This window comes from Sturnira hondurensis, unplaced genomic scaffold (genome assembly GCF_014824575.4).
Source record: "Sturnira hondurensis isolate 20B ecotype Veracruz unplaced genomic scaffold, ASM1482457v3 Scaffold0018728, whole genome shotgun sequence".
Taxonomy (NCBI): Eukaryota; Metazoa; Chordata; class Mammalia; order Chiroptera; family Phyllostomidae; genus Sturnira; species Sturnira hondurensis.
Genome location: NW_028091359.1, coordinates 14,504,027 through 14,530,383, shown reverse-complemented (window position 1 = coordinate 14,530,383; position 26,357 = coordinate 14,504,027). Strand labels below are relative to the sequence as shown.

The window sequence follows — 26,357 nt, the reverse complement described above, 5'->3', positions numbered from 1 at the left end:
TGTCCTCATTTTATAGATGAGCAAACCAAGGCTCAGTCAATATAAGTGATCAAACTATATCTATCTGACTCCCAAATCCATACTCTCAACGGTTATTTTATATTGTACTCACCTGCTTGGGCCTTAGAAAGAGCCCTGATAATAAGGCTCTAATAGTGTGGTCTTCAGGGGCCTTCCTAACCCAGCGCCTGTCTGCCTCTCTGACTTTATTTCCCATCGCCATGGCCCCTGCTCACTCTGGCCTGGTCACATTCCTTAGTGTTTCTCAAACACTCCAGTATGTTTTTCCAGTTGAACAGCTGTTACTTTGCTCTCCTCTCCACCTGGAATGCCCCCAGGTATTTCCACGTCTTCTTCCTTCACATCAGTCCGCTCTCTATACAAATGTCACCTCCTCAGAGAGACTTTCTCTGACTGTCCTAGACAGCTTGTTCACTGTTATATCCTGTATCATAGCTTACGGCCTACAGTGCTCAAGATCTGTCTGCTGAATGGAAGACTTTGCAACCCCTCAGCATCATTTTCTTGCATGTTTCACCTTACACCATGTTAAAGATGTTACAGTATACCTACATTCCACAAACTTTACATAGGAAAATAATGGCTAACATTTATTGAGCATATACTGTGTGTGAGGACAATCTTGAATGTTTTACAAATACTCATTGAATTCTCACAGTCCTGGGAGGTAGGTGTTATTATCCTTTTTTAATTTTTAAAAACATGCTTATTGATTTCAGAGAGAAAGAAAGAGAGAGAAAGAGAGAAACATCAGTGTGAGAGAGAAACATCTATGGGTTGCCTCCCTTACTGAACCCACAACATAGGTATGTGCCCTGACTGGGGACCCCCCAACCTTTTGACGTACAGGATGTTGCTCCAACCAATTGAGCCACACCAGCTAAAGTGGGAATGTTATCATTATCCCACTTTACAGGTGAGTAAGCTGAGGCCAGTTACTTTTCTCCATGGTAAAATAGCTAGTAAATGGCAAAAGGGCATTCAAACTGAAACACTCTGACTCTATAACTCTTAATACCACAAAATTGAGTTAAAAGTGGCTTGTTGATCTAAAATTGTCACCATTTAATTGAACAGTTATTAATTTCAGTGTTGTTTTGTTTTCACTTGTTTAGACATTTAATTTCTTACAACAGTATTTGATTTTGAACTTCTTTTGTTAAATGTAATTGTTTTATTCTTTTTCTTAAAAGATTTTATTTATTTATTTATCTTTAGAAGGGAAAGGAGAGAGGGAGAGAAACATCAATGTATGGTTGCCTTTGGTGTGTCCCCTGCTGGGAGTTGGCCTGCAGGGAACTGGCCTGCAACCCAGGCGTGTGCCCTGACTGGGAACCAAACCTCGATCCTCTGGTTCGCAGGCCTGTGCTCAATCCACTGAGCTACACCAGCCAGGGTGCTGTTTTATTCTTTTTGATGCTATTGTAAATGGAAATGTCCTCTTAATTTCATTTTCAGATTTTTTGCTGCTAGGGTATAGACATATAATTGTTTTTTTTTGTATTTTGATCATGTATTGTGAAACTTATTGAACTCTTATTAGCTCTATATTTTTTTAATGGATACCTTAGGATTTTCTAAACTCTGGCTGCCGTAACAAGGTACCACAGGCTGAATGCTTTAAGCACCAAAATGTATTGTCTCCCAATTCCAGAGGCCAGAAGTCCAAAATCCAGGTGTCAGCAGGGTTTGTTTCGTCAGAAGTAATCTTTCTCCTGTGTTTATTTACATTGTCTTCCTTTCTTGCATTATCCCTGTGTTCAATTTTCCTCTATTTACAAAGACATCAGTCATACTGGAACGGGATCCACCTTAATGACCTCACCTTAGCTCAATTCCCTCTGTAACGGCTCTATCTCCAAACAAGGTCATATTCTGAGGTACTGGGGATTAGTACTGCAACTTAATTTTTCTTTGTGTGTGTGGGGAGACACAATGACCCAATTCTACCCATAACAAGACCAAGCCATCTGTGAATAGAGATAGTTTTACTTCTTCCTTTCTAATCTGGATTCCTTTTCTTTTTCTTGCCTGATCACCCTGGCTGGGCCACCAGTAAAATGTAAAGCAGAAGGGGCTAGAGAAAATATCCTTATATTGTTCCAACACCTTTTTTCATTTTTGTTTTTGGTAGAACACTGGAAACTATCCAAAATTATCTTTTTAAAAATGTTTAAAAGATTGTATTTTTAATTTTTTAAGACTTTATTTATTTATCTTTAGAGGGGAAGGGAGGAAGAGAGGGAGAGAAATAGCAATGTATGGTTGCCCCTCGTGAGTCCCCTGCTGGGAACTAGCCTGCAACCCAGGCATGTGACCTGACTGGGACTCTGTTCACGATCCTTTGGTTTGAAGGCCCGAGCTCAATTCACTGAGCTACACCAGTCAGTGCAGATTTTGTTATTTTTAGAGAGAGGGGAAATGGAAGAAGAAAGAGAGGAAGAGAAACATCAGCATGTGAGAGAAACATCCATTCGGTGAGGGATGAAAATGTTGGAAAAATTTCAGTTTCAATAGCTAATAAGCTTAGTAATCAGTATATAAAAAGCTATCATTTCAGGAACTGAATGTTTGACCAACCCTGACTCCAGGAGACCTTAAGCAGTTCCACCTTTGAGCCTCAGGAGTACTCAAGCAATCAAGATGGTATCTGAGCCATTGTCCTCCAAGGTGAGCTGTCCACTGCCCAGGGCACAGATGAAAGAATGCTGCAGTTTTTTATCCAATTAACTTTTCTCTGAATTCCAAACCCCTTACCTACACTTTGTTCTCCTGGTAAAAAGGGCCACTTTAAAATGGAATTGAAGATGGTCTGTTAAGGTACAAACCCACCCTCTTTGCAGAATGCAGGCCATCTGACTAAAGTGCCCATAAAGATTCAGTCCCTGGCCCTGGCTGGTGTAGTTCAGTGGATTGCGTGCGGGTCTGTGAACTGAAGGGTCGCAGTTCCATTCCCAATCAGGTTACATGCCTGGCTTGCTAAGCCAGTTCCCAGCAGGGGACGCACAAGAGGCAACCATACATTGATATTTCTCTCCCTCTCTCCTTCCCTTCCCCTCTAAAGGTAAATAAATAAATAAAAAGTAAAAAAAAAAAAAGGTTCAGTCACCGACTCTGCTTATTGGGTTGGACAGGCAGCACAGCACGAATGCCAGCTTTTCTGGGTTCACGTAGGCTGCTTCTCACAGGCACCCCAACAAAGGAGACTGGCCTACAAAATATATCCTGTCCAGGAATTAGGTCATCCTGTCTGGTGACCTTTCACTTAGCAGGATGAGGCTCAACCAACTGAACCAAGCTAGTGAGGGCTATCTAAAATTATCTTGCTTGCAGAAGGGGCTGGAAAGAAGTATTTAAAGTCATAAAAGGCAAGGATGACATCCAAGAATACTCTATCTAGCAAAGCTATCATTTAGAATGGAGGGACAGATAAAGTGCTTCCCAGGCAAGGTCAAGTTGAAGGAGTTCATGATCACCAAGCCCTTATTATATGAAATGTTAAAGAGACTTATCTACGAAAAAGAAGATAAAAAATATGAACTGTAAAATGACAACAAACTCGCAATTATCAACAACTGAACCTAAATAAACAAAAACTGAAACGAACCAAGCAAACAAGAACAGGAACAGATTCACAGAAATAGAGATCACATGGAGGGTTATCAGTGGGGAGGGGGAGAGGGAGAATAGGGGGAAAGGTACAGGGAATAAGAAACATAAATGGCAGGTACAAAATAGACAGGGGAGGTTAAGAATAATATGGGAAATGGAGAAGCCAAAGAACTTATATGTGTGACCCATACATATGCACATGAACTAAGGTGGGGGAGTGCTGGTAGGAAGGGGGTACAGAGCAGAGGGGAATAAAGGGGAGAAAAAATGGGACAACTGTAATAGCATAATCAATAAAACATATTAAAATATAAATAAATAAATGAAATTATCTTGCTTGCTAGTTTATTTTAGGAAGAATAAATGACTTCCTGCTGGCACTATCGTACTTCAGATCAGTTTCTTCTCTCACCCAGATTACTGTCACAGTCCCTACAACTGGCCTCTCTTGTAGCCTCCACCAATCCACTGTTTACAGTGTGGCCAACGTGGTTTCTTTAAAACGCAAATCTGATTCAGCTCTACACTTACTAATCCTGTGACCTTGAATAAAGGAATAAACTACTTTAAGTTTTTTTCTATTAAGATTTTACTTACTGCCCTGGCTGGTGTAGCTCAGTGGATTGAGCGCGGGCCTGTGAACCACACAATCGCGGTTCGATTCCCAGTCAGGGCCCATGCCTGGGTTGCAGGCCAGTTCCTGGTGGGGGACCCATGAGAGGCAACCATACATTGATATTCTCTCCTTCCCTTCCTCTCTAAAGATAAATAAATAAAATCTTAAAAAAAAGATTTTACTTATTTTTTAGAGAGAGGTGAAGGGAGAGAGAAAGCAAGGGAGAGAAACATCCATAGGTGCTTCTCACACGTGTCCCAACAGGGACCCGGCCTGCAACCCGGGCGGGTGCCCTGACTGGGAATCCAACTGCTGTCCTTCCAGTTCCTGGCCATACTAGCTCAATCCACAGAACCACACCAGCCAGGGCACTGCTTCAACTTTCTTAAGCCTCTTTTCATCTATTATTAACAGGGTGACAATAATGGGACCTACACCGCAGAATGTTGAAAACAAGTCATATAAAATTTACCACACAGCAAGTGATTCACTGATGCCTGTCATTATTTTTCCCTTTTAATAGTAACATAAAGGTTACATTAATAGTTACTTCTGTGCGCTATGCTCTGCTCTCTAAGTGCAGCAGAGGAAGTTTATATGGCTTGCCCAAAGTCATGCAGGTAGGCATTGGCACTGCTGAAAAATGAACCCAAACACTATCTCATAAACCTGCATTGTTCTCTAACTGTCCTATTTAGGCGGAGATTGCAGCTGATCTAAGAGATATAAACTCTTTTCTTAAATATTGTTACATAATACTGGGCGCATAGGCATTTGTATGTAACAAATGTTAAGCCATACCTGCCAAGCTAGTCATGACATTAAATCTATGCAATGGATATATGTAACAATAGTTAAGAGAGATAGATTAACTGTCTCTCAGGTGCAAACCTCCGCAGGCTTAAAACTCCTGTTGCTTCAGAAAGACTTCAGCATGAAGCCCAACTCCTCAGACTGCTTCTGGGATTTTCTATAAGTCATTCTCTCTTGCCACCAGCCCCCTTACTTTGAGCTCCAGCCCCACTAGTTTTTCCATGCGCTCAGCCTCAAAGGGTTGCACTTTCTGCTCTTAGTGAGATAACTGCCCTCCACATCGCGTCTTCTCACTGACCCTACAGGAAACCTTTCTTGACACCCAAAGACGGCCCAGTGTAAGGGTTTCCCCCCGCCCCCCACGCCGTGCCGCAGAACCTCGAGTTTTCCTCAACACCCCGCTGATCACACTGCGTTGCTTAATCAGTCACCAATCGGTGACTGCAACTTCTTCCACTAAGCATTTTAAGTAAGCATGTTCAACACTTAACTACAAAAAGGACTAATCCGGGAAATGATACAAAATAGAAAATTGGGCGCTGTCTCAATTATCTTTATGGTCTGCCCTTAATTACGCTGGTAATGTTTTCAATTTTTCCCCCCTTCAATTCGAGAGTTTCTCAGCAAATCTAGGTTGCCAGCTCCTTTACAAAGAAAACCGGAAAGGATCAACAACCAAGCGACGAGGCGAGCAAAGATCTATTAAACTGAAAACATGGCGACCACTTCTCGGAGGCAGTGAGTCCCCGCCCACTCAGGGTGGAGGCCGGTATCATGTGACTCTTCCCTGCTTGGCACCGCCTCCGGCCGCAGTGCCTGACGGGAGGCAGAGCAGCGAACGAGGTCGTCGGCCATTTTGTGCCTGTTTCCTGCGGGACGCGGTGGTGGCGGTTGGGTCGGAAAAGTGAGCGATTTTGGCCTCGTTTTCCTGCTTATTTTCTCCTCCCTTTTTATTTTGTTAGTAGAGCGCAGTTATGGGTCGCAAGAAGAAGAAGCAGCTGAAGCCGTGGTGCTGGTATCCTTTGTCAGTTTTAAGTCGTGGCCGAGCTGGGGCGCGGGTTAGTGGTGATTGGGACCGGGAGGCCTGGCTAGGGCCTATGGCGGAAAGTGGGATCTAGGCCTCAGGTGGGTGGCTTGGTGGCTGGAGTCGGATTTGGGAAGTCGGATCGGGAGCTAGGTCGCAAGGGCAGGAGCCTCTGGCAGTTACGGGTCGTGGGATTCTTTGACTCAGGAGACGCTTCGTTGGGTGCGAGTGTTGACCCACTGGGAGGCGGCTTGGACCCCTCCATCAAGGACAGTGTCCCCAAGGACTATTGTGTTATACCCCGTTGTTTTGGTGACGTTTCGGCAAAGGGACTTGTATTACAATACTCTGACGCTACGGAGGAGTAGGGAGTGCCTCTGGAGTCAGTCACCCACTTTCTCCGTAGGGTGGGTGTTTTTTGTTTTGTGGGTTTTTTTGTAGAATTGGTTGGGTTTGTAAAGCCTTAGGGTAGTCAACCGGGATTTCAAACCTTTTTTTTTTTTTTTTTTTGCGCGGGTGGGGGAAAGAAGTAGCTTCCGCGTCTCACCAACTGGCGCGTTAGTCTTCAAGACGCGTTACTCTTGCAGAGTGGGTTTTCTTGTGTCTATTACCTAGCTTTGTAGGAATGAAAAATACCTCTTATATCTAAAAAAACAATTTGTTACAGAACTGCATTTATTATATAGTAGTTACACAGGTACGAATTTTTTAATGTTAGGAAATTATTACTAGCGAGGTAATTCTCAATTTTATTAATACAGTTCATCTCTGAGCTTAAATGCAATCCTTGGCAACATAAATTCGTTAAGAATTGAAAACAACTTTGATAGAGTTGGGGATTTTTTTTTTTACATTAAACCTTTTCAGTCCAGAATATGCGTGTTGAATTAAGTGTTGAAATGCTGAAGAAAACAACCGTTAATTTTACATAAATCTGTTGAACACAGAAATTTCACAAAACTACATTGAAATGTGTTTAGGGGTGGTGAAGAAAAGGTGGGCTTCTAGGAAATATGCTAAAATTGCATGGCAAATTAATCCTTAATTATATAATAAATATCAAAAGCAAAACGTCTGTAAAATACCTTTTTGGTTTTAGCTGTTCCCATGTTTAATGTCATTTCTTTTATCATATGACAGACTTTAATAGGCAGTGTCATTGTGTGTTATTTTTATATCTTAACAATATTGACCAGGTATTGCAATAGAGATTTTGATGATGAGAAGATCCTTATACAGCACCAAAAAGCAAAACATTTTAAATGCCACATATGTCATAAAAAATTGTACACAGGACCTGGCTTGGCTATACATTGCATGCAGGTAAGGATTTTTCTCCTGTATTTGATGTTTACTCTCCTGTAGTTTGGGGGAAATTTTAAAAATAGATCCTGAATAATTCTTGACAGTTGTAGGGGGTTTCTTGTTTTTGTTGTTTATTGCAAAAGATGATAGGACAGCCAGTTAGCTTTAAAAACAAACAAAAAATCATCTTTAGCCCCCAAGAAGATAAACAATTGAGTTTTTATGTTTAAAGAGTTTTTATTTGTACTTATTTTTAAATTACTATTTTATATCTTAGGTTGGTGACAGGTTGAGACAACAGGATTTATCTCCTCAGTATTTGAATTACAGAGCAGTGATCAATGATTTAAATTTGTGGTCAGTCTGACCAGTTGTAATCCCATAAGAATGAGGACATAATTAGGTGCCATTACAACAATTTATTCCAGGACCTCTTTAGAGGAGTAACGTTTCATTTAATAATTTCTTGATTTCTTGGGTCCTTTTACTACTAGGTTAAGAAAGCTTTGTAATTTTTAAGGATCTCTTAAGTTATGTCTTATTCAACATGATTTCTTCTACTTTTGCCAGTTTTAGAGCTTCCTGGATTTTTTGCCTAATTGGACCTTAGATGTGAGATGAGCAGATCTCTATTCCTTTAAAATTTATTGGAAACTACTGTTGATAGGAAGCAGGGAGGAAAATAAGATGCTGCTTTCCGAGTTTAAAAATAATTGTATAGATTCTTTTCACTCTAGTTATGTCACTACAACAATTTAAGCTCCATTAAAAAATACTTGAGAGCCCACAACATGCTTAGGAAGTCACTAAGTTACGTGTGGTTATTTAAAAGGAAAAATTCCTCAATCATATTATAGCCACCTGTGAGTGGCATGTATTGGATGGTACAAAAACAGAACATAGGCAACACTGAGTATACAGTAGTGGATGGGACAGTCACCTTTGTGATATTTAGATTTATATTGTAGAGGACAGTAACCTGTAAATAATTCCATTTGTCTTATGGTGATAAATGATACGGAAAACTAAGACTAGATAGAGAGTATGAGGAGGGGCATAAAAGTTAGGCCTGAGTGAGAAACTGCCATCTGGGCAGCCATCTGAAAGGAAGTAAGGCACTCTTCAAATGAAAGGCCCTTACTCACATCGGGAGCATTCTCCAATATTGAAGGATAAGGAAAGGACAGCACTGTGCTGTTTTATGTGTTGAAGGGCTTGCAGGCTCTTATAGGCCATTTTCATTAATTCTGAATAAAATGAGGTTTGAATGTAACTTGCTCTGGTACACATTTTAAAAGGGTCATTCTAGCTGCAGGGTTGTAGTGAGAACACTCAGGATACTGGAGTAATCCAGGCAAAAGATGATGGTGACAGCCAGAATTTATTGGTGGATTGGATGTGGAGGATGAGAAAGGAAAGAGTTAAGGATGATCTGAGGGTTTTTGATCTGAGCAACGAGAAAAATGAAGTTTATACTGAGATATGAAAGCTGCAGGAAGAATACGCTTAGGGATGAAGACACCTGGACTGCTTCTATGTTAATTTTGAGTGTGAGTATGTTAGTGTTGAAAGGATCTGTTGAATATCCAGGTGGATATGTCACATAAGAATTGGATCTACAAGTCTAGTTCAGAAGGGTTGGAGGTGGAGATAGAAGTTTGGAAGGATAAGGATGGCTGATTGAAGCCGTGTCTTAGGGAGTAGAATGTAGATAGAAGAGAGTTGTGAGTACCACAGGACTCCATGTTGGGCCACACCCATCATTTGGAGGTCAGAAGTTTAAAATAAATCATTCATGGAGATCGAAAGGGTAGGATCACCAAGAGTGTAGTACCCAGAGTTATTTCAGAGAGTCAAATGCTGCTGGTAGGTAAAGTAAGAACCAGACTAAGATCGCATCATTGGTCACTTTCTGAAAGTGATTTCGTAGAATGATGAGGATGAAAGGTTCATTGGGGTACTTTTTTTTTAAAGATTTTATTTATTTATCTTCAGAGGGGAAAGGAAGGAGAGAGATTACCAATGTATGGTTGCCTCTCATGAGTCCCCTGCTGGGAACTGGCCTGCAACCCAGGCATGTGCCCTGACTGGGAATTGAACCTTGATCGTCCAATTCGCAGGCTTGCACTCAATCCACTGAGCTACACCAGCCAGGGCTCATTGGGGTACTTTTGAAGAGAAGGTAAAAGTTCATTCTCAGCTGGCCTGCCCAGGATCCCACCCCACCCCAGTGCCAACCCTAGTCTCCTGAGCATCCCCATTTCCTCTCCAGCAAGATGAAAGAAACTATCATGAACCAGAAGAGACTCCAAACTGCAGGCACAAGTGCGCAGAGTTGGGAAAAGGAAGTGCTGGCAGAAAGAAGGTGGTTCACAGAACAGTTACAGCAGATGGTAAAAAGACTTCAGTTCTTTTTAGGGTATTGAAAAGGTGAATGTGTTCACAAATTGAGGAAGAGTGATCTATTTTAACAGCCTTGAAGTTCAGGAATCTCTGACACTGAACACTTCAGCATTACAGGACATGCCAAGACAAAAAGCTGACAAATGCTACCCAATGTCTTAAACCAGCGTAGTGCAGACAGTGACTAGTTTAAAAGAGACTAGCTGAAACTCTGCCCAAACAGTGTGGAAGGAAAAAAGTACCACTTACTACCAGAGTACGATGATGACGACATTTCAGATCTTGAGAAAGATTTCTGAGAAAGAAGCATACTGAGTTGAGTCAACTTCTGAAGAAGATAAAACTTGAAGTTACTAGGAGCTGCTGTTTTATATTATGACTGCTTTTTCAAATAGCTCATAATTCTGGTAAAAATCTAGGTTGCTAATATTTTTCAGCCCAAGCCTCTCGGATATTGCACCACTTTACAGTTTTTGCTTATACACAAATCGATCTTTGCCTAGTTTTAAAAAAGAAGAGGAGGGAGAAAATAAGAAAACAGAGTCATTCTTCCAAGGAGTTGTGCTATAGAGAAGAGTGGATAAATGGAGTGAAACCTGGAAGGAGATTAGTTGAGAAACTACTAGTAACACCTTTTATTGACTAAGTGCTTCTGGTTACATAGAGTCTTGCTGTGATTTCCTAGCATCCTGGGAGATGGGCATGCCAGTTAAATCAGACACATCCTTGAATTTTGTAGATGATAGATCTAGGATCTTAGTGATGTAGATGGCTGACATCATGCTTGCTCCTATCTTTTTGACTGAGACCATACTAATAGGAAAGATTCTAAGTAAATGTTATTTTTTCTCATTATGCCTTTTTATTAGTGTATTTACTCTTGTCCTTAACACTTAGAATGTATTGAAGACTAGTTGATGAGTGTGTGAATATAATTTTAAAGAACATGAGTTATTTCATCTGCAATTTGTCAAGAATAGTAATATATTCCAAAAACTTGAAAAATGATTAAGTCCCTTGTTACATAGTTTTCTTCATGGTTGTTCAGGATTGATCAGAAATTAAGGTAATTTCTGAATTTGATTTGCCATACCACTGTTAGAAGCCTTCAGATTTGTCTCTAAGAAGAAGAAAAAGCTTAGCTTTCTTTCATTTTCTTACATGAAAGTGTCTTAGGAGGAAAGAAAAACTGTTACTTGGACAAATACACTCAAGTCATTAGCTTGCGCTAATGCATCGGAATCACTTGGAGGGTTTATTAAAACACAGATTGCTAGCACCACCTAAGAGTTTGTGATTCAGTTGGGCTCAGCTGGGGCCTGACAATTTGCATTTCTAAAAAGCTTCCAGGTGATGCTAATAGGCTAGGCAAAATACAGTGCTTTAACGTCCTTGAGCACTAAGTTGATGCCTTTTGCTGAAGAAACCAGGAGAGACAGGGATTTTACCTTACTGGCAAAAGTTCTCCACGTTTGAGGGTTAGAAACTTTTTTAAAGAATTTGTTGACTTTAGCCCTGGCTGGTGTGGCTCAGTGGATTGAGTACCTACCAGTCTGAACCAAGAGGTTGCTGGTTCAATTTCCAATCAGGGCACATACCTGGCTTGCAGGCCAGGTACCCTATTGGAGGCACGCAAGAGGCAACCACACAATATGTGCTCTGAGCAGTGATCAAACCTGAAACTTTGGTGTATTGGGACGGCGCTCTAACCAAGTGAGCTACCCGTCCAGGGTGAGAGTTAGAAACTTCTGATCTAACAGAAACCATACATTGAAAAACAGTTCTAGGTTCCCAATGTTTTACAATAAAAACTTCCTTTGTGACCTGCCAAATAAAATCAGATAGTGACAGTTACTCATAAGATACTGGTAATGCCAGTGTTTGTGTGTGTGTGTTTAAGAGGGGAAGGGAGGGAAATGAGAGAAACATCAATGTGAGAGAGAAACATCAATGTGAGAGAGAAACACTGATCCACTTGTCTCTTATATGCACCCCAAACAAGTGTGCCCACACCAGGAATGAAACTCGCAACCTTTCAGTTTATGATACTATGCTTCAACTAAGCCACAGTGGTCAGGGCTGTGATGCCAATTGTAAATGACACTAGTAGTTTATAACTATAGGTTTGTCTCAAGATCCATTCTTGGGAAATTTGCTTACTCTAAGTCACAATATAATAAGACTTTCATAAGCTTTATTTAATTCAGACTTGAAATTTCTGAGTATATTATCACCTTGAATTGCTGATAATTCAAGCAAGTAAGATTATATGGTAAATTTGAAGTAATGTTTATTGATTCCTTACTGTGTGTTAGATATCTTTCCAAGTGCTTTTTGTATACACTATATTGAAAAATGACACTAGAAGTTAGGTACTATATGGGTGGAATAAACTGAGGTTTAGAGAGGTCAAGTGATTTGCCCAATCTCACATGATTAGCAAGCAGCAAAACTGGAGATTGAATTTAAATAGTATTACTGTAGAACCAGTCTCTTAACCATCATACTGTTTGAGTAATTTGAAATTACTCTCTAAAAAGACTAGGCAGTTTGACTGATAGAAGTTTTCTTTCTTTTTTTTTTAATGTTAGGTGCATAAAGAGACAATAGATGCTGTACCAAATGCAATACCTGGGAGAACAGACATAGAGTTGGAAATATACGGTATGGAAGGTATTCCAGAAAAAGACATGGATGAGAGAAGACGACTTCTTGAACAGAAAACACAGGGTAAATATTAAGATGTATGCTTTTTATTTCCTTTAAAATTTTATTTATTTTTAGAGAGGAGGAGGGAGGGAGAAAGGGAGAGAAACATTAATGTGTGGTTGCACGCGCACCCTCGCACCCCCACCCCCCCACTCCCACTGTAGACTGGCATACAACCCCAGCACATGTCCTGACTGGGAATTGAACTGGTGACCCTTTGGTCCCTGAGCTACACCAGCCAGTGCTGCGCTAGCTAGGTAGCTATCTATCTGTCTATCTATCTATTTATTTATGCTACTTTCAAATAAAAATTTAATGATAGATGTTAGATTTATTCAGAATTTGAATTTTGAGTTTGTCTTGTGTTTGAAGTTGTGTATTGATTTGTATATATGTAATACCATTTGGATCGTTCCAGATATTTTCAGGATTTTTATTCATAACTGAATTCCAAGTGGAGTTAACAAATGTTAACCTTTGAAAGTAAAGGTAGCTTGTTTTGATTTATGTAACCACTAATTGTGTAATTTAAAAAATTTTTTGACTTGGAATATAGAAGCTGTTATTCATCACCTATGGAATCTCTCCCTCCCTCCCTCCCTTTATTCCTTTTTTTTAAAAATTTATCTTTAGAGGGGAAGGGAAGGAGAGAAGTATCAATGCATGGTTGCCTCTCATGAGTCCCCTGCTGGGAACTGGCCTGCAACCCAGGCATGTGCCCTGACTGGGAATCAAACCGTGATCGTGTGGTTCACAGGCCCATGCTCAATCCACTGAGCTACACTAGCCAGGGCATCCCTCCCTTTATTCTTAGAGGGGAAGGGAGGAGAAAGAGGGAGAGAAACAATTGATGTGTGATAGAAACATTGATCTGTCACACACACCCCTACTGGGGATGCATCCTGTGACCCAGGCTCTGCCCCGACTTGAAATCAAACCAGTGAGCTTTTCGCTTTGTGTGATAACACCTAATCAATACCTATACCTGTCAAGGCATTACAGGGGAATTTGTTTTGCAAAGTGTTCATTACAGAGAGGTCAGACCTCTTTGTCATAGTTTAAATTTTTAAAAATAAAACTGATTTAGAAGAATTATTTTTACTTTTAATAGAATAGGTAATTGCTTAATACAGGTTGAAAACACATTTGAAAAGTACAGAACAGTATTAGCTGAAGTACTTTTGGAAGAAAAAAATCTCATGAACTAATTGCACTGACTTTATTTAGTTGTGGGTTTTTGGGGTGGGTTGTTTGTTTTGATGGTTTTTGTTTGTGGGGTGTTTTGGTCTTTAGAGGGGAAGGGAAGGAGAGAGGGAGAGAAATATCAATGTATGGTTGTCTCTCGTGTATCCCCTGCTGGGAACTGACCTGCAACCCAGGTATGTGCCCTGATTGGGAACCGAACCTCAATCCTTTGGTTCATAGGCCCCCGCTCAATCCACTGAGCTACACCAGCCAAGGCTGCACTGACATGAGTTTTTAAAATGTTGAATGTTTTAAATTTGCTTAGGGCTTCTCTCCCAGTGGGGAAATTAATTAAAACTTTTTTAACAGAAAGTCAAAAAAAGAAGCAACAAGATGATTCTGATGAATATGATGATGATGACTCTGCAGCTTCAACTTCATTTCAGCCACAGCCTGTACAACCCCAACAAGGTTATATCCCTCCAATGGCACAGCCAGGACTACCGCCAGTTCCAGGAGCACCAGGAATGCCTCCAGGTAGCATATCGTACAGGGCTTCTTGCAATTTAACATAATTAGGGTTTTGTTGATGCAGTGTAGCAGTATTAAATTCTCCCTCCTAACTCTAACTCTTCAGTATTAATTTGTGATTTGTTGTTGAAATTGTTTGTAGGCATACCTCCATTAATGCCAGGTGTTCCTCCTCTGATGCCAGGGATGCCACCAGTTATGCCAGGCATGCCACCTGGGTAAGAAAACTTTTTAAATTCCTTGTGGGCTTGTGCCTAGTAATGATCTTTCAACTTGGGTATTATATAAATTAAATGTGACTTTTGTATTTTTTGCTTCTAAAAGGTATGGGCTCTACAAATACTAAAATTGTCTTAATAAATGGGTCCACCAATAAATGTAAGGAATCTGCATTTGTCGTTAAGAGAATAGATTTTTGGGTTTTAGGATATATGTAGGCAGCCATGTGCTTCAATTGCATCTGATATAATTAAAGTAGTTGGTTGTAGATTTGAGTTTCTAAGATTCAGAACTGTCCATGACACTTTGGAGTTGTGACAAGAAGCAAATTCTGTAAATAATTTATTACTTACCAAATCATCAAGAGCTGAAAAATATGAGGTGCTTGTGCCCATCACTTTTACTTAAATGTTGTTGGATGTGACAGGTAAACAATACACTTTCCCGCTGTATTTTGAAAATCACAGTTAGATTTTGATTTTGTCATACATTTTCACAGATTGCATCATCAGAGAAAATACACCCAGTCATTTTGCGGTGAAAACATGTAAGCATCTCATTCATGATGTAATTCAGGAGGTATAATCATAATGTCATTTTCTTGTGTGTTTAATGATATCTATTCAGTTGACTTCAGAAATTTTCTAACTTTCCTCACTAAAACTTCTACAACTTGCAAGCTGGTTGACACAGGTCTCTGAAAGAGGGAAATAGAAATAAAACATCTTTTGAGGAAATAGTAATAAGTCTATATATAAATAAAGCATTTTTTAAATGTGTAGCTATTTTTTCCTAACTGCTAAAAAATAGGACCAGTGTTGGTATTTAAGAAAGAATATATAATCTTGCCAAATTACATGCTTTATTATAGAAGATAATTGAAGTTTTCTAATTAAATCAATATGTAGAAGTTAATCATCTGACAGAAGTCTAAATCAAGAATTCACAAACTTGTAATTTTTTAAGTGTATTGGATATTGGTATTTGAAAATGAGCTCTGACAGTGAAGGAAAATAAATATGGGTTGTTTAAGTCATGGTTTAGTGTTAGGTAACTAATTTTAAGTAAAAATTAAGCAACCTGAGTTTACTTTTGATTATCTTTAATATTGGTGGTAGTTTTTCTGTGCTCCTCCAAAAAAATTCACAATGTACCTTCAGTATTTTCCTTTTGAAAAATCTACTTTAAAATAGTGATTTCTTCTCATATTCTGTGTGGGTATTTTCCAAGTGAGACAAAAGGTGATACTGCTTTTCAGTTGCGCATATTTTAGATGAGGCCACTTGTATATATTGAGACTAAAATATTAGTGTGTAATTATTCCTAATGACTTTAAATGTCTTGTCAACAAAAATTGAATAGCCGCGCCCCACCCCTTCCAATCTTACTCATAAACCCAAGAGAGTTTGCTGGTTTTTAGAGGATGTATTTTGATAGGCTTGTTGTGTGTTGTGTATTCTTACAGCTTGATTTCAATATTGGGGTCAAATTCGAGTCTTATTGTTTCGGGATTTAGCCAAAATATTTTCTGTGGTTTATACTGTTAATTAACTTTATTTGTTTCTTGAAATTTGCTTTCTAACAGAATGATGCCAATGGGTGGAATGATGCCACCTGGACCAGGAATACCACCTCTGATGCCTGGAATGCCACCAGGTATGAGATATTAGACAGGGTGAGGTTTTTTTGTTGGTGGTGGTGTTTGTTTGTTTTTTGGTCTTAATATAGTGAAAATAGGCTTCAAAGCAGCCAAAATGAGTCACAGAACCTGTGCACTGAAGTTCGTTTACTTAAGAGTGGTCATTTTCATTAGGAATATTTTAAATGAGTAGTAAGCAAGTGATAGAGAATTCAAACAAACTGTATTGGACAATTTTGGCATTTATTATTAAGAATAGAGGTATTAAGAGGATATCTCAGGCAACCAAAAGGGGAAGTGGTAAATTCAGCAGTTTGGTGATCATCAAGAACTCCACATTTTGAATATTTTCTACTTCATTAACCTTAGCTCTTTTCCTTCAAGCTTGTCACTCTGGCAACAAAGATCAGTCAGGCAAGAAAGGGTGTCAGCATCAATGTCTCTTTCTTTTAGTAGAGAGCAAAGTAACTTTCCCAGAGGCTCTTTAGCCCTTTACATATCACTGGCCAGAAATCGCTGTAATTGGTCTTCTAGCTGCAAGGCAGTGTTAGAAATGAAGTATGTTGACTTTTGAGACTGTAATGTGGGGAAAGGAATTTTGTTAGCCAATTAAGTGTGCCATGGAGCCCTTTAAGATCTCTCATTTGGTTGCCCTGCTTTTTTTATACTTAATCTTTGCAAATTTTGGTTGTCATCAGTAGGTTTAGAAGTACTCAAGTGATAGTTGATAATTGTCAGTGCAGCCATTAATTTACAGTGAACAGCTGCACATACAGAATGCTTCAAGATAATTTGGGGCATTTAAAGTGATACGGAATAATAACCAATGTTTATTTGATAATGTGCAGTAAGTTTTCAGTTATATTGAGGAAGTTTAAAGATTGCACGAGCGATACATTTTAGGAAAATTTGTTTAAAATGCTTAAATGGATAACTTGGTTTTCTGGAAAGTTTACTGGTATATGACTTAGCAGGTTTTTACTGTAATTTGCATTAGCCTTCAGGGAAAGTCTGTCTGTTAGATAATTGATGTAATTTTCTTTATGTTTCAAAAGGTTTGCTGAATCATTACCAGTTAAGCTTAATTGCTGCTTTGCCTACAAACAGGATCTCTAGTAATACCTTTCTTTCACTTCCCAAAATTCTGAACAATACAAAGGAATAGAAAGTTTGAGGCACGATTATTCCAAGGCTCAAATGCCCAAGTTCTTTGGATTTCATTGAGTTCAGAAGTCTGTTAGTGACTTTATAGTAAGGAAGCATTTTTAATGTGGCATATAGCAACAGCAAAGTTTTGGGGAAATAACTATTTTCTGAACTAAATGCTTCAACAATTGGGTCCCCTTCCCAACATTTCTTTACAGGTATGCCCCCTCCTGTTCCACGTCCTGGAATTCCTCCAATGACTCAAGCACAGGCTGTTTCAGCACCAGGTATTCTGAATAGACCACCTGCACCAACGGCAACAGTTCCTGCTCCACAGCCTCCAGTTACTAAGCCTCTTTTCCCCAGTGCGGGGCAGGTAAGTTGAAATTCCTGGGAAGGAGTGCACTTTTATTTAAAGGTAAAATGCAGTTGTTTACAAAAATCCTTGAAAATTTTCACAGGTCAATTTTTTCTTTATAATTGTAGTATAATTTATTAAGCATAGTAAGAAGTGGCTTATTTTCTTCTCTGTGCATACATTGATTTTCTCTACTTATAAAGATTGACTGGAGCCAAAGATAGTGTTATTTTTTTCATTGCTTTGAACTCTGGTTGTTCTAGCTTTTGTTAAAAATGAAGTTTTATTTTGGGGGACTCAAATATGTTATGTTTAGTGGTCCTCCTTTACCTGTTGAACTATGAGTGGAATTAAAGGCAAAGGTGAAAATCCTAAGACCTGAACAGATCATTTGTTCGGCTTTTTTAGTCTAGAACAGTGACAGGCTACAGTATTGCACACTTGCTGGAAGAGTGTTAAAATGTTAATCTTTATTCTCAGTTGAAGGTATCATTTTTGAAATAACACATTTGCAAAACATTAGTTTTAGAAAAGAAACTGGTTAGCTAGGTTTATTGGTGTAGAATTAATTTTTTGAGGCTCATATTGTCTCTTTGTTTATTGTAAATGCATTAACTGCCTGTCTCATTAAATAAATCAGATTTGATTGCATTATACTTTGCATTTACAAGTATGCAATCTATACCAAAAAAAGTCTACCACATGGCTTGTTTTCACCCATTTGTTTGGAGACTTTTCATTGTTTCCTTTCTTTTATGCTACAGATGGGGACACCTGTAACAAGCTCAAGTACAGCTTCATCCAATTCAGAAAGTCTGTCTGCATCTTCTAAAGCTCTGTTTCCTAGCACAGCACAAGTACGCAGGAAGTTGCAGTTTAAAGTTGTTAAAATGGCTTTATAACTTAACCCTTTGGACCCTACTTTAAAACTAAAACTTTTCCCAAAAAATACACTATGTAATTTTTTTAAAGTTAAGATTAATGATATATAAATCAGTGGTATTTGAAAAATTGAACTGAGAAAAAAAGCACCCTAAACTTCTATGGTTCTAAAGGGTTAAAAGCATGTGAGCAGTAAATGCCTTATAGTAGCCAATGATTAGCCTGATGCATGATTAAGCTGTTTTGATTCAAGCTGTTTAATGCATCACAGATAATATAAGGAAATTTAGTACTTTGCATTTGGTTCTAAAGTCCTAGTTTACATTTTTACATGTGGGGCATTACACAAAGTGTAAACCATTAATTACTGGTAATTTTATACTTGAGAGATCCTTCTAAACACCAGCCATTGTTATTTGGGAGGGTATTATATTACTTACATAAATAATATCTCCAGAAGACATTTTAATGTGTCACCATTAATATTAATTATGCAATGCCTAGTAACTGAAATTTATTCAAACATTTGTATTCTGTAATTTCTAACCTTTTTGAGTTTTGAGCTGCTTGGTAGATTAATTAAACAACTAATTTAGAATAGTAAAAATAGAACATTTGCTATTCCATTATATAATAAGTATATTTCATCAATTTGGAATAAATACAAAGCTTTATAAATTAAAGAACTTGGCGAGGAGGTAGATGACATGAGAAGTTCAATATGCAGTCTTTTTTGTTGTTCCAATGCTGTGTTCTGGGTGTGACTGCGGCCCAGCACATTTTGATACTCTTACATGTTGTCTTGATTTTGAGGAGTGTTTATCATGTTAGCTTTGTTTCATTTTCATTTAGGGTTAGTCCTTTATCGAATATTCATGTCTTATTTTTAAATTGGTAGTTGATATACTCAGTGTGGGGTTTTGTTGATGAAAAATTGTATTTTACAGGCTCAGGCAGCTGTCCAAGGACCTGTTGGTACAGACTTCAAGCCCTTAAATAGTACTCCTGCAACGACTACAGAACCCCCGAAGCCTACATTTCCTGCTTATACACAGTCTACAGCTTCAACCACTAGTACAACAAATAGCACTGCAGCTAAACCAGCGGCTTCAATAACAAGTAAGCCTGCTACTCTTACAACAACCAGTGCAACCAGTAAGTTGATCCATCCCGATGAGGATATATCACTGGTAAGTTGTTCACAGTTTTTTACTGTCAGAGTTTGGTTGAATATAATTGTACCAGCTTGTCCATTTGACAAGTGTTAATTTGTACAGTGATAGTTTTACTGGTTTGATTTAATAATAATTAAGTGGTTTTTACCATTTTGAATTTTAAGAACCACAAAATAGTAGCCAAAATAAAGTGAATAGTGCATGTTTTGATCTGAGATGCATTCGCTCCCACCAGACTATTTCTAAAAAGACAGTAAGTTGGCTTCTTGCTTTTAAAAATCAGTTTAGTTAAACATAGATTTTTAAGTAAATTGAAGAAATAGTGAAGTGAGTGGTAGAAACTGCATATTTTTAAAGCCATGTATCTTAACTAGGTGCCTTGCTGAAACAATTTACAAATTCTAAAATTGGTGTCTGTGTCTTAACTATGAAAATACATGAGGTTTTCTTAAGGTATTAATATTTTTAGAGATTTTATGTATTTATTTTTGGAGAAGGGAGGGAGAAAGAGAAACATCAGTTGGTTGCCTCTCACATTTCCCCAACTGGGGACCTGACCTGCAACCCAGGCATGTGCCCTGACAGGGAATTGAACAGGCTACCTTTTGGTTTGCGGGACAAAGCCTAACCTGCTGACCCACACCAGTCAGGACAAGGTGTTGAGATTTTAAGTAGTTGAACTGGTTTGTGGGACAAAAGTAATGGTCAAGAAGTAAAGATACACTTTAAAAAAAATATTCTGTAACATTTTAGATGCTTGCCTTTATGCTTAATAAGTCTCTGCATTTAGGTGTTTAACATCCTGCTTATTTTTATTCCTAGGAAGAGAGAAGGGCACAGTTACCTAAATATCAACGTAACCTTCCTCGTCCAGGACAGGCTCCCATTGGTAATCCACCAGTTGGACCAATTGGGGGTATGATGCCACCACAGCCAGGCATCCCACAGCAACAAGGAATGAGACCCCCAATGCCGCCTCATGGTATTCCTCTTTTTGTGTTTATTATTTCTAGTGGATTTTTTGGGTATACACATGGAATAAATTTATCTGCAAAATATATTGCATTTAAAAGTACGATGCATGGGCCAACTCAATCTATTTTTTGTGTTTTAAATGTGTTTTTTAGGTCAGTATGGTGGTCATCATCAAGGCATGCCAGGTTACCTTCCTGGTGCTATGCCACCATATGGGCAGGGACCGCCAATGGTGCCCCCTTACCAAGGTGGGCCTCCTCGACCTCCAATGGGAATGAGACCTCCTGTAATGTCGCAAGGTGGCCGATACTGATCTCACTTCATCCAGTCTAATAGGTTTGGAGATTAAACCTTTTCTCAACTTGTGCTGTTTATATAGCCAAGCTTCCGTCAATAAGGCTTCATTGTGACTTTAACAAAAATTATCTTCCCACATACCAGGAACTATTGGACATTTATTTTACATGGGAAAAATTATTTGGAATAATAAAACAGGAACTTTTCCTGAAGTTGCAATTTATACTGTATGGCTTCTTTTTCATGTTTCATCTAGGTTTTTAGAAGTGAAGTATAGTAAATTTGGTTCGTTATATTGTGAAGGCGCTGGAATTACATGAACATACCACCTTAATAAAGGCAAGTTCTGTAAGCTTACATTGCTATTGTAAAGTTATGCCTTCACAGCATTTCAGATGCTGTTGGACTTCATGTCCCCAACCTAGCTTGGTGAGGGCTGTAACTGTTTCCAAGTACCTGTACATTGGAAGTCTGAATGTGTAACAATATTTAATGTATTTAGAGTTCCTCATGTTGCAGGGTTTATGAAATCGGACCCATCAAGGTCATGTGACTTTTCTGTACTGTTAAACTTCATTGTAATAAAATGAGAGAAAAATTTATGCCTTTTTATTCATAACCCAGCTGTGGACCACTATCTGAAAGGTTTGTACAGATGCATGCCACATTAGGTGTCCACATAATAAAACTCATAGTCACAAATGCAGTGTTGAATCATTGGATTCTGTCTTTGAACTATAGGTTGTTCCTTAGCTGCATGTTTTAAATTGGACAGAATATATAGAATTGTACATTAGCGGTTTTGTTAACAGAAAAATTTAGATACGTATGAATCACTACATGAGAGAGATGAAATCTATATTGTATCATCTTTTTATCCCCTTGGTGTCAATACTTGTTAGATGTCATAGATACTTAAATTGTGGTCCTTACTGTTTCCTCTTTCCTGCTGATGACATTTAGAGCCTAGTGCCAGACCATTCATTTCCTTCTGATTATTTTTGGTATGCAGTACTGCGTGGACCTCAGAAGCTTTTCAGGTGCAAACTTCTAGAAGCTTAGGTGTGAGCAGTAATAGCTTTTTATGCTGTTAATGGATTGGTATATGTTCCGAGTGTAATGTCAAGAATCTAAATGTGTCTCTGTTAGGATGGTTAACGAGTGGAGATTTGAACATTTTTATTTTATTACACTCTTAGAAGATTATATCTGATTACTTGGCTGCCTTTTGTTATTAGGCCTAAATGGCTTTACTAACTTTTTCATCCTTGGAAATTTGAATGTCACTGTTTTCTGATGGAAAGCTTTTCTGTAGAGGTGACTGCTGTTATTTAGTATTTTGTGTTGTAAGTACATAATAGCTCCTGTTGAACCTTTTTTGACATTCATTTTTTAATTTTGTGCCGGATAAATTCTTATTTAAATATCAAATGACTTACAAAGCATAATTATTAATATATAAGGACCTTTATATTCAGTTTTTCCTTAATATAAAGTTAAGACTTCTAAGAAAATGGTAACATTTCTTTTTAACCATTATACCAAGGTGTGAGATACACGACATGAAATCTGAAGTTTTCTTTTTAAAAAAGCTTTGTTGGAAAATGTTTTAGTCGTCATAAATGGGTCTGTATATGTTAAGTGACAAGTAAATTCATTTATTTAAACTAAACATTACGAGTATATTACAGACCCATTACAGAGTTGGGTGCTATTTTAAGTCTGATATTTTGCTTCAGTGGTTTTATAGCTCCTGTGCTGTGACACCATTGAGGTTCAGAAAATTCTGTAGTTAGAAAGGGCAACATCCAGGTATCAGCAACAATGAATTTCATCCTCTTCCTGGCTTCCAAGCCTCGTAGCCCCACCTCTTCTTCCCCTACCACCACCACCACCACCACCACCAAATGCCTGCTTACTGAAATAGTTTTGGAATTTGGCAGGATATTTACACTGCCAAAGAAAAACATGTTGAAAATCTTTGAGGTAAATGTGGCATGGTGTTTAAAAAATTATGTAAAGCTTTATTTGCATTTAATGCAAAGAGGGCTGATAATTTTAGGTTCACATTTATTGCTTTTTGAAGTCTGAGGGGAGAAAATATTACCACTTTTAAGTAAGTGGTAGAATTCTCATTAAAAGTCAATTCAAATTGTTAATTATGGCATTTTAAAAACGAGTACACCAACTCTTATGTTCTGTAGGCATATGGCTCAGGTGGCACTCATTTGATATTTTCAAGGTATAATGTGTGCATGCATCAGAGCATAATTAAGCTTCTAGAAAATACCTTAATTGCTTCTGGGGTCCATAGTATGGTTAAATCAATCATGAGTGGAACAAATTATGTTGAAATAATTAACTCTTACTTTGACACATGCTTCCTTAAGTAATAGAGTTGACCGAAGTAAACTTTGTCTGCCGTTATAGAAGACTTTGGAGATTAAATATTTTCAGGCAGGCATTGTGATTGCCATAATTTAGGAAGTTGCAAGATTAATGGGCCTGCTACCTAGTCCTCTGCCTTATATCTACTCTTAAAATCACCTTTTTATTTAAAAAAATGACTTAAACATTTGTCTGGCACTAGTTTCTATTGTATAGATTTTACTACTGTATGACAGTAACAAGACCAGCAGGACAACTTTTGAGTGGCTACTGGAATCATTTGATTTGAATACTTAATGTTTTAGTAATATATCACACGTTTACTGTTAGGAATGGGGGAGATAATATTAGTGTGCTTCTTTTCTACTGATCAAGTTACATATTGAACTTAAACTCGGCTTAATTAAACAGGTATTTGGGGGGGAGATCCCAACAAAAATAATTATGGTCTCAGTAGAATTATAGTGGACAGTAGTTTTTTTTTGTTTTTTTTTTTTTTAAGAGCTATTTTTTCCTTTGCTTGCTTGATCATTGGGGTTTTTTTAATGCATGTCTTTTAAATTAATTGGGTAATGTTTTTCTAAAATTAAAATTTTCTTCTTCCTATAGCCCTGCCATAGGACAGGCTGAGGCTGAGTCTCAGTGTTGCCCTGTTCAGTCTGAGGCAAGTGGGATTTATTTTATTCCTTATAGGGGCTTTCACAGCTTGATGGCTGTTGGATATTTATGTCCCCAAACTTGCAGCAAGTTTGGTGAAGGCCCCTAAATTTAATTAAACGTAGGATTTTTATACTCTTTTGGCAGAGAAGGCTCTATATTAATATTCATGTTTGACTGTGGTGTTACTAAACAAGAAGTATTTAATATGTAACTTACTTTGTGTCGTATAATATTTAACAGCCTTGGTAAAGCTGGTATTGCTATATTGTAGTTTTAGTATATTGACAAAATTTGACGTTTTTGATTTGGAGGCATGAAATGTTTCTGTTAAAATTTTCCACTTTTTACTTTTAGGAAAGTCTTACTGGTTATTTGCTCTTGAAAGTATTAAATTTAACCTCAAGTATAAGTTTATTGGAAATGCTCCTGGGCACTGAAATATGCATACTTAATTCCAAAGTTATGCATTGAACATAATAGTAGGTTGAAAGGTTACCTGGATATGTTCGTGACTTAATATTCTTCAAACCTCACCACATTAGAGCAAATGTTAATGTAGAGCCCTGTGAAAAGTGGGAAGGTGATCTGTGTGTGGTATGTATGCATATACACTACACATTCAAGGTAATGAAAATTTGGGTATTACAGACCTGTCAGTATGGATAGGTTACTGATACTCAGGTGGCCAAACGAAAATTGTATTAAGTGAAAAGTTTGTATATTGAACTGTGGTTTTGAAACGATTATTTTGAGGTTCATTTTCAGCCTTAGTGTCAATGTTTTATACAATCTGCGTACATGAGAAGTATCGACATTGGTTTTCAACTAAAATTTGCTTTCATATAGTGAGAAAAGGTGGGTGTGTCCATGTTTGTATGTTGTTAGGTGGTGAAGAGGGAATTAGAAGAGAGGCCAAAACATAAACTTGGGTTTTGTTCCTTCCTGTGTTTGAGCCACCATTTATTTAGATAGCTTTTTCCTCTGAGCAGTAACAGTTAACATAGAGTACAATCAATGTTTGGCAAACCTGGGATTGTGTTTTTTTTATGTCATTTTAATTCTTGGAAGCATAAAGAAAAAAATACACATTAAATGAATTCTAAATTTTCACCTGTTTACCTTTCACATGCTTTTCTGTGTAATCAAGTCATGGGAAAAAAGATTTTAATGTTTCAAAAAAACTTAGTCACCAAAATATTCCATTGGAATATTTTATAGCCTTAGTAATTATACCTTTTTAGACTCCTTATTTGGAGTTGTTTTCTTTGGCACCATCCCTCAATGTTTAAGAGTGAAGCTGCTTGTTCTAATTCTAATAGGGATAGATAAAATAATTATAGTTGAAATAAACTCATACATGTATGTACAAGGGGTGAGAGGGATTTTCTGAGGATGGCATAATTTGCTGAAGATGATACTTAAGATGTAGGGTTTTTTGCTATCTCCAGGTCTGTGATTCAGACAAATAAGATTTTAAGAAATAAGTAACTTTCAAGTGTCTCTTAACATCCACTAGTAAATCTTGGTAAACGAAAGGAAATGTTGAAGTCACCTCTTTATGGAGGTAAAATACACACTTGTATTGGTTAGGACATTTTAAAAAAATCAAAACATGAACTCTAAAAGTTTATATAAATCAGGCATGCCTTTTTCAAAAGATGGATTTCCCTACCTAGTATTAAATAACCTTTGTATGTTTTTCCAAAATGAAACCGATTTTCTCTTACTGTGACTTACAGAAAAGTCTTGTAAAACAAGGGAAGGAAGGGTTCAGTTCTAAGACTAATGACTATAAAGCAGATTTTTGTAAGTAAACATTCCCCTAATTATATTTCTGCTTGCTTGCTTATAACTTGAATACTAGTGAAGGTTACTGCTTCCCCCCCTTCCTAGTGTTTTGTCATCTAAATCATTTTAATAAATAACCCTTTGTTTTTCTAGCATAGAACCATCTAATTTTCTGTGTGGCATTTCTTGGTAAATAAGCAGTTACTTTAGTAATGTATATAGTGTCATGAACATGGTGGTATGCACAATTTTGTAATTTGAATTTTCAGAACAATACTTTTAATATCTTGGCTCTTGGGTATTCCCTATTATGAACCTAATTCAAAGTAATGCATAGGATACAGGGAAAGCAGGACTTGGAGATCCCAAATATTTTAAGTATCTTCAACTTTTCCCCTTGGCCTTTTTTGTGGGGAAATACTAGGTTTGAATGTAGTGCTTTTTAATTTTTTATTTTTATTTTGAGAGGGGGAGGAAGGAGAAAGATAGGAAGAGGAAATATCAATGTGTGTGTGCCTATCGCACATCCCCTACTGGGGACCTGGCCCCCAACCGAGGCATGGGCCTGACTGGGAATCCAACTGGTGGCCCTTTGGTTCACGGGCCAGCAT

At 37.9% G+C, this 26,357-nt stretch overlaps 1 protein-coding gene across 5 annotated transcripts; it reads left to right on the top strand.

Moving 5' to 3' along the window:
- The first annotated feature begins 5,885 nt into the window (after nt 1–5,885).
- Nucleotides 5,886–25,554, top strand: ZNF207 (zinc finger protein 207). Of its 5 annotated transcripts, none has more exons than XM_037070304.1 (13): nt 5,886–6,077; nt 7,283–7,409; nt 12,386–12,524; nt 14,058–14,225; nt 14,362–14,437; nt 14,938–14,985; nt 16,024–16,094; nt 17,442–17,599; nt 18,346–18,438; nt 19,411–19,653; nt 20,461–20,620; nt 20,766–20,949; nt 23,908–25,554. In XM_037070304.1, exons 1-12 carry the CDS (start codon nt 6,037–6,039, stop codon nt 20,924–20,926), a joined length of 1,485 nt encoding a protein of 494 aa, XP_036926199.1. In that variant the 5' UTR covers nt 5,886–6,036; the 3' UTR covers nt 20,927–20,949; nt 23,908–25,554. The 5 variants fall into 5 exon arrangements, with proteins under 5 accessions (XP_036926199.1, XP_036926198.1, XP_036926197.1 ...); XM_037070303.1 differs by lacking the exon at nt 23,908–25,554 and adding an exon at nt 21,167–21,607; XM_037070302.1 differs by lacking the exon at nt 23,908–25,554 and having other exon boundaries at nt 20,766–21,607.
- The last annotated feature ends 803 nt before the right edge of the window (nt 25,555–26,357 follow it).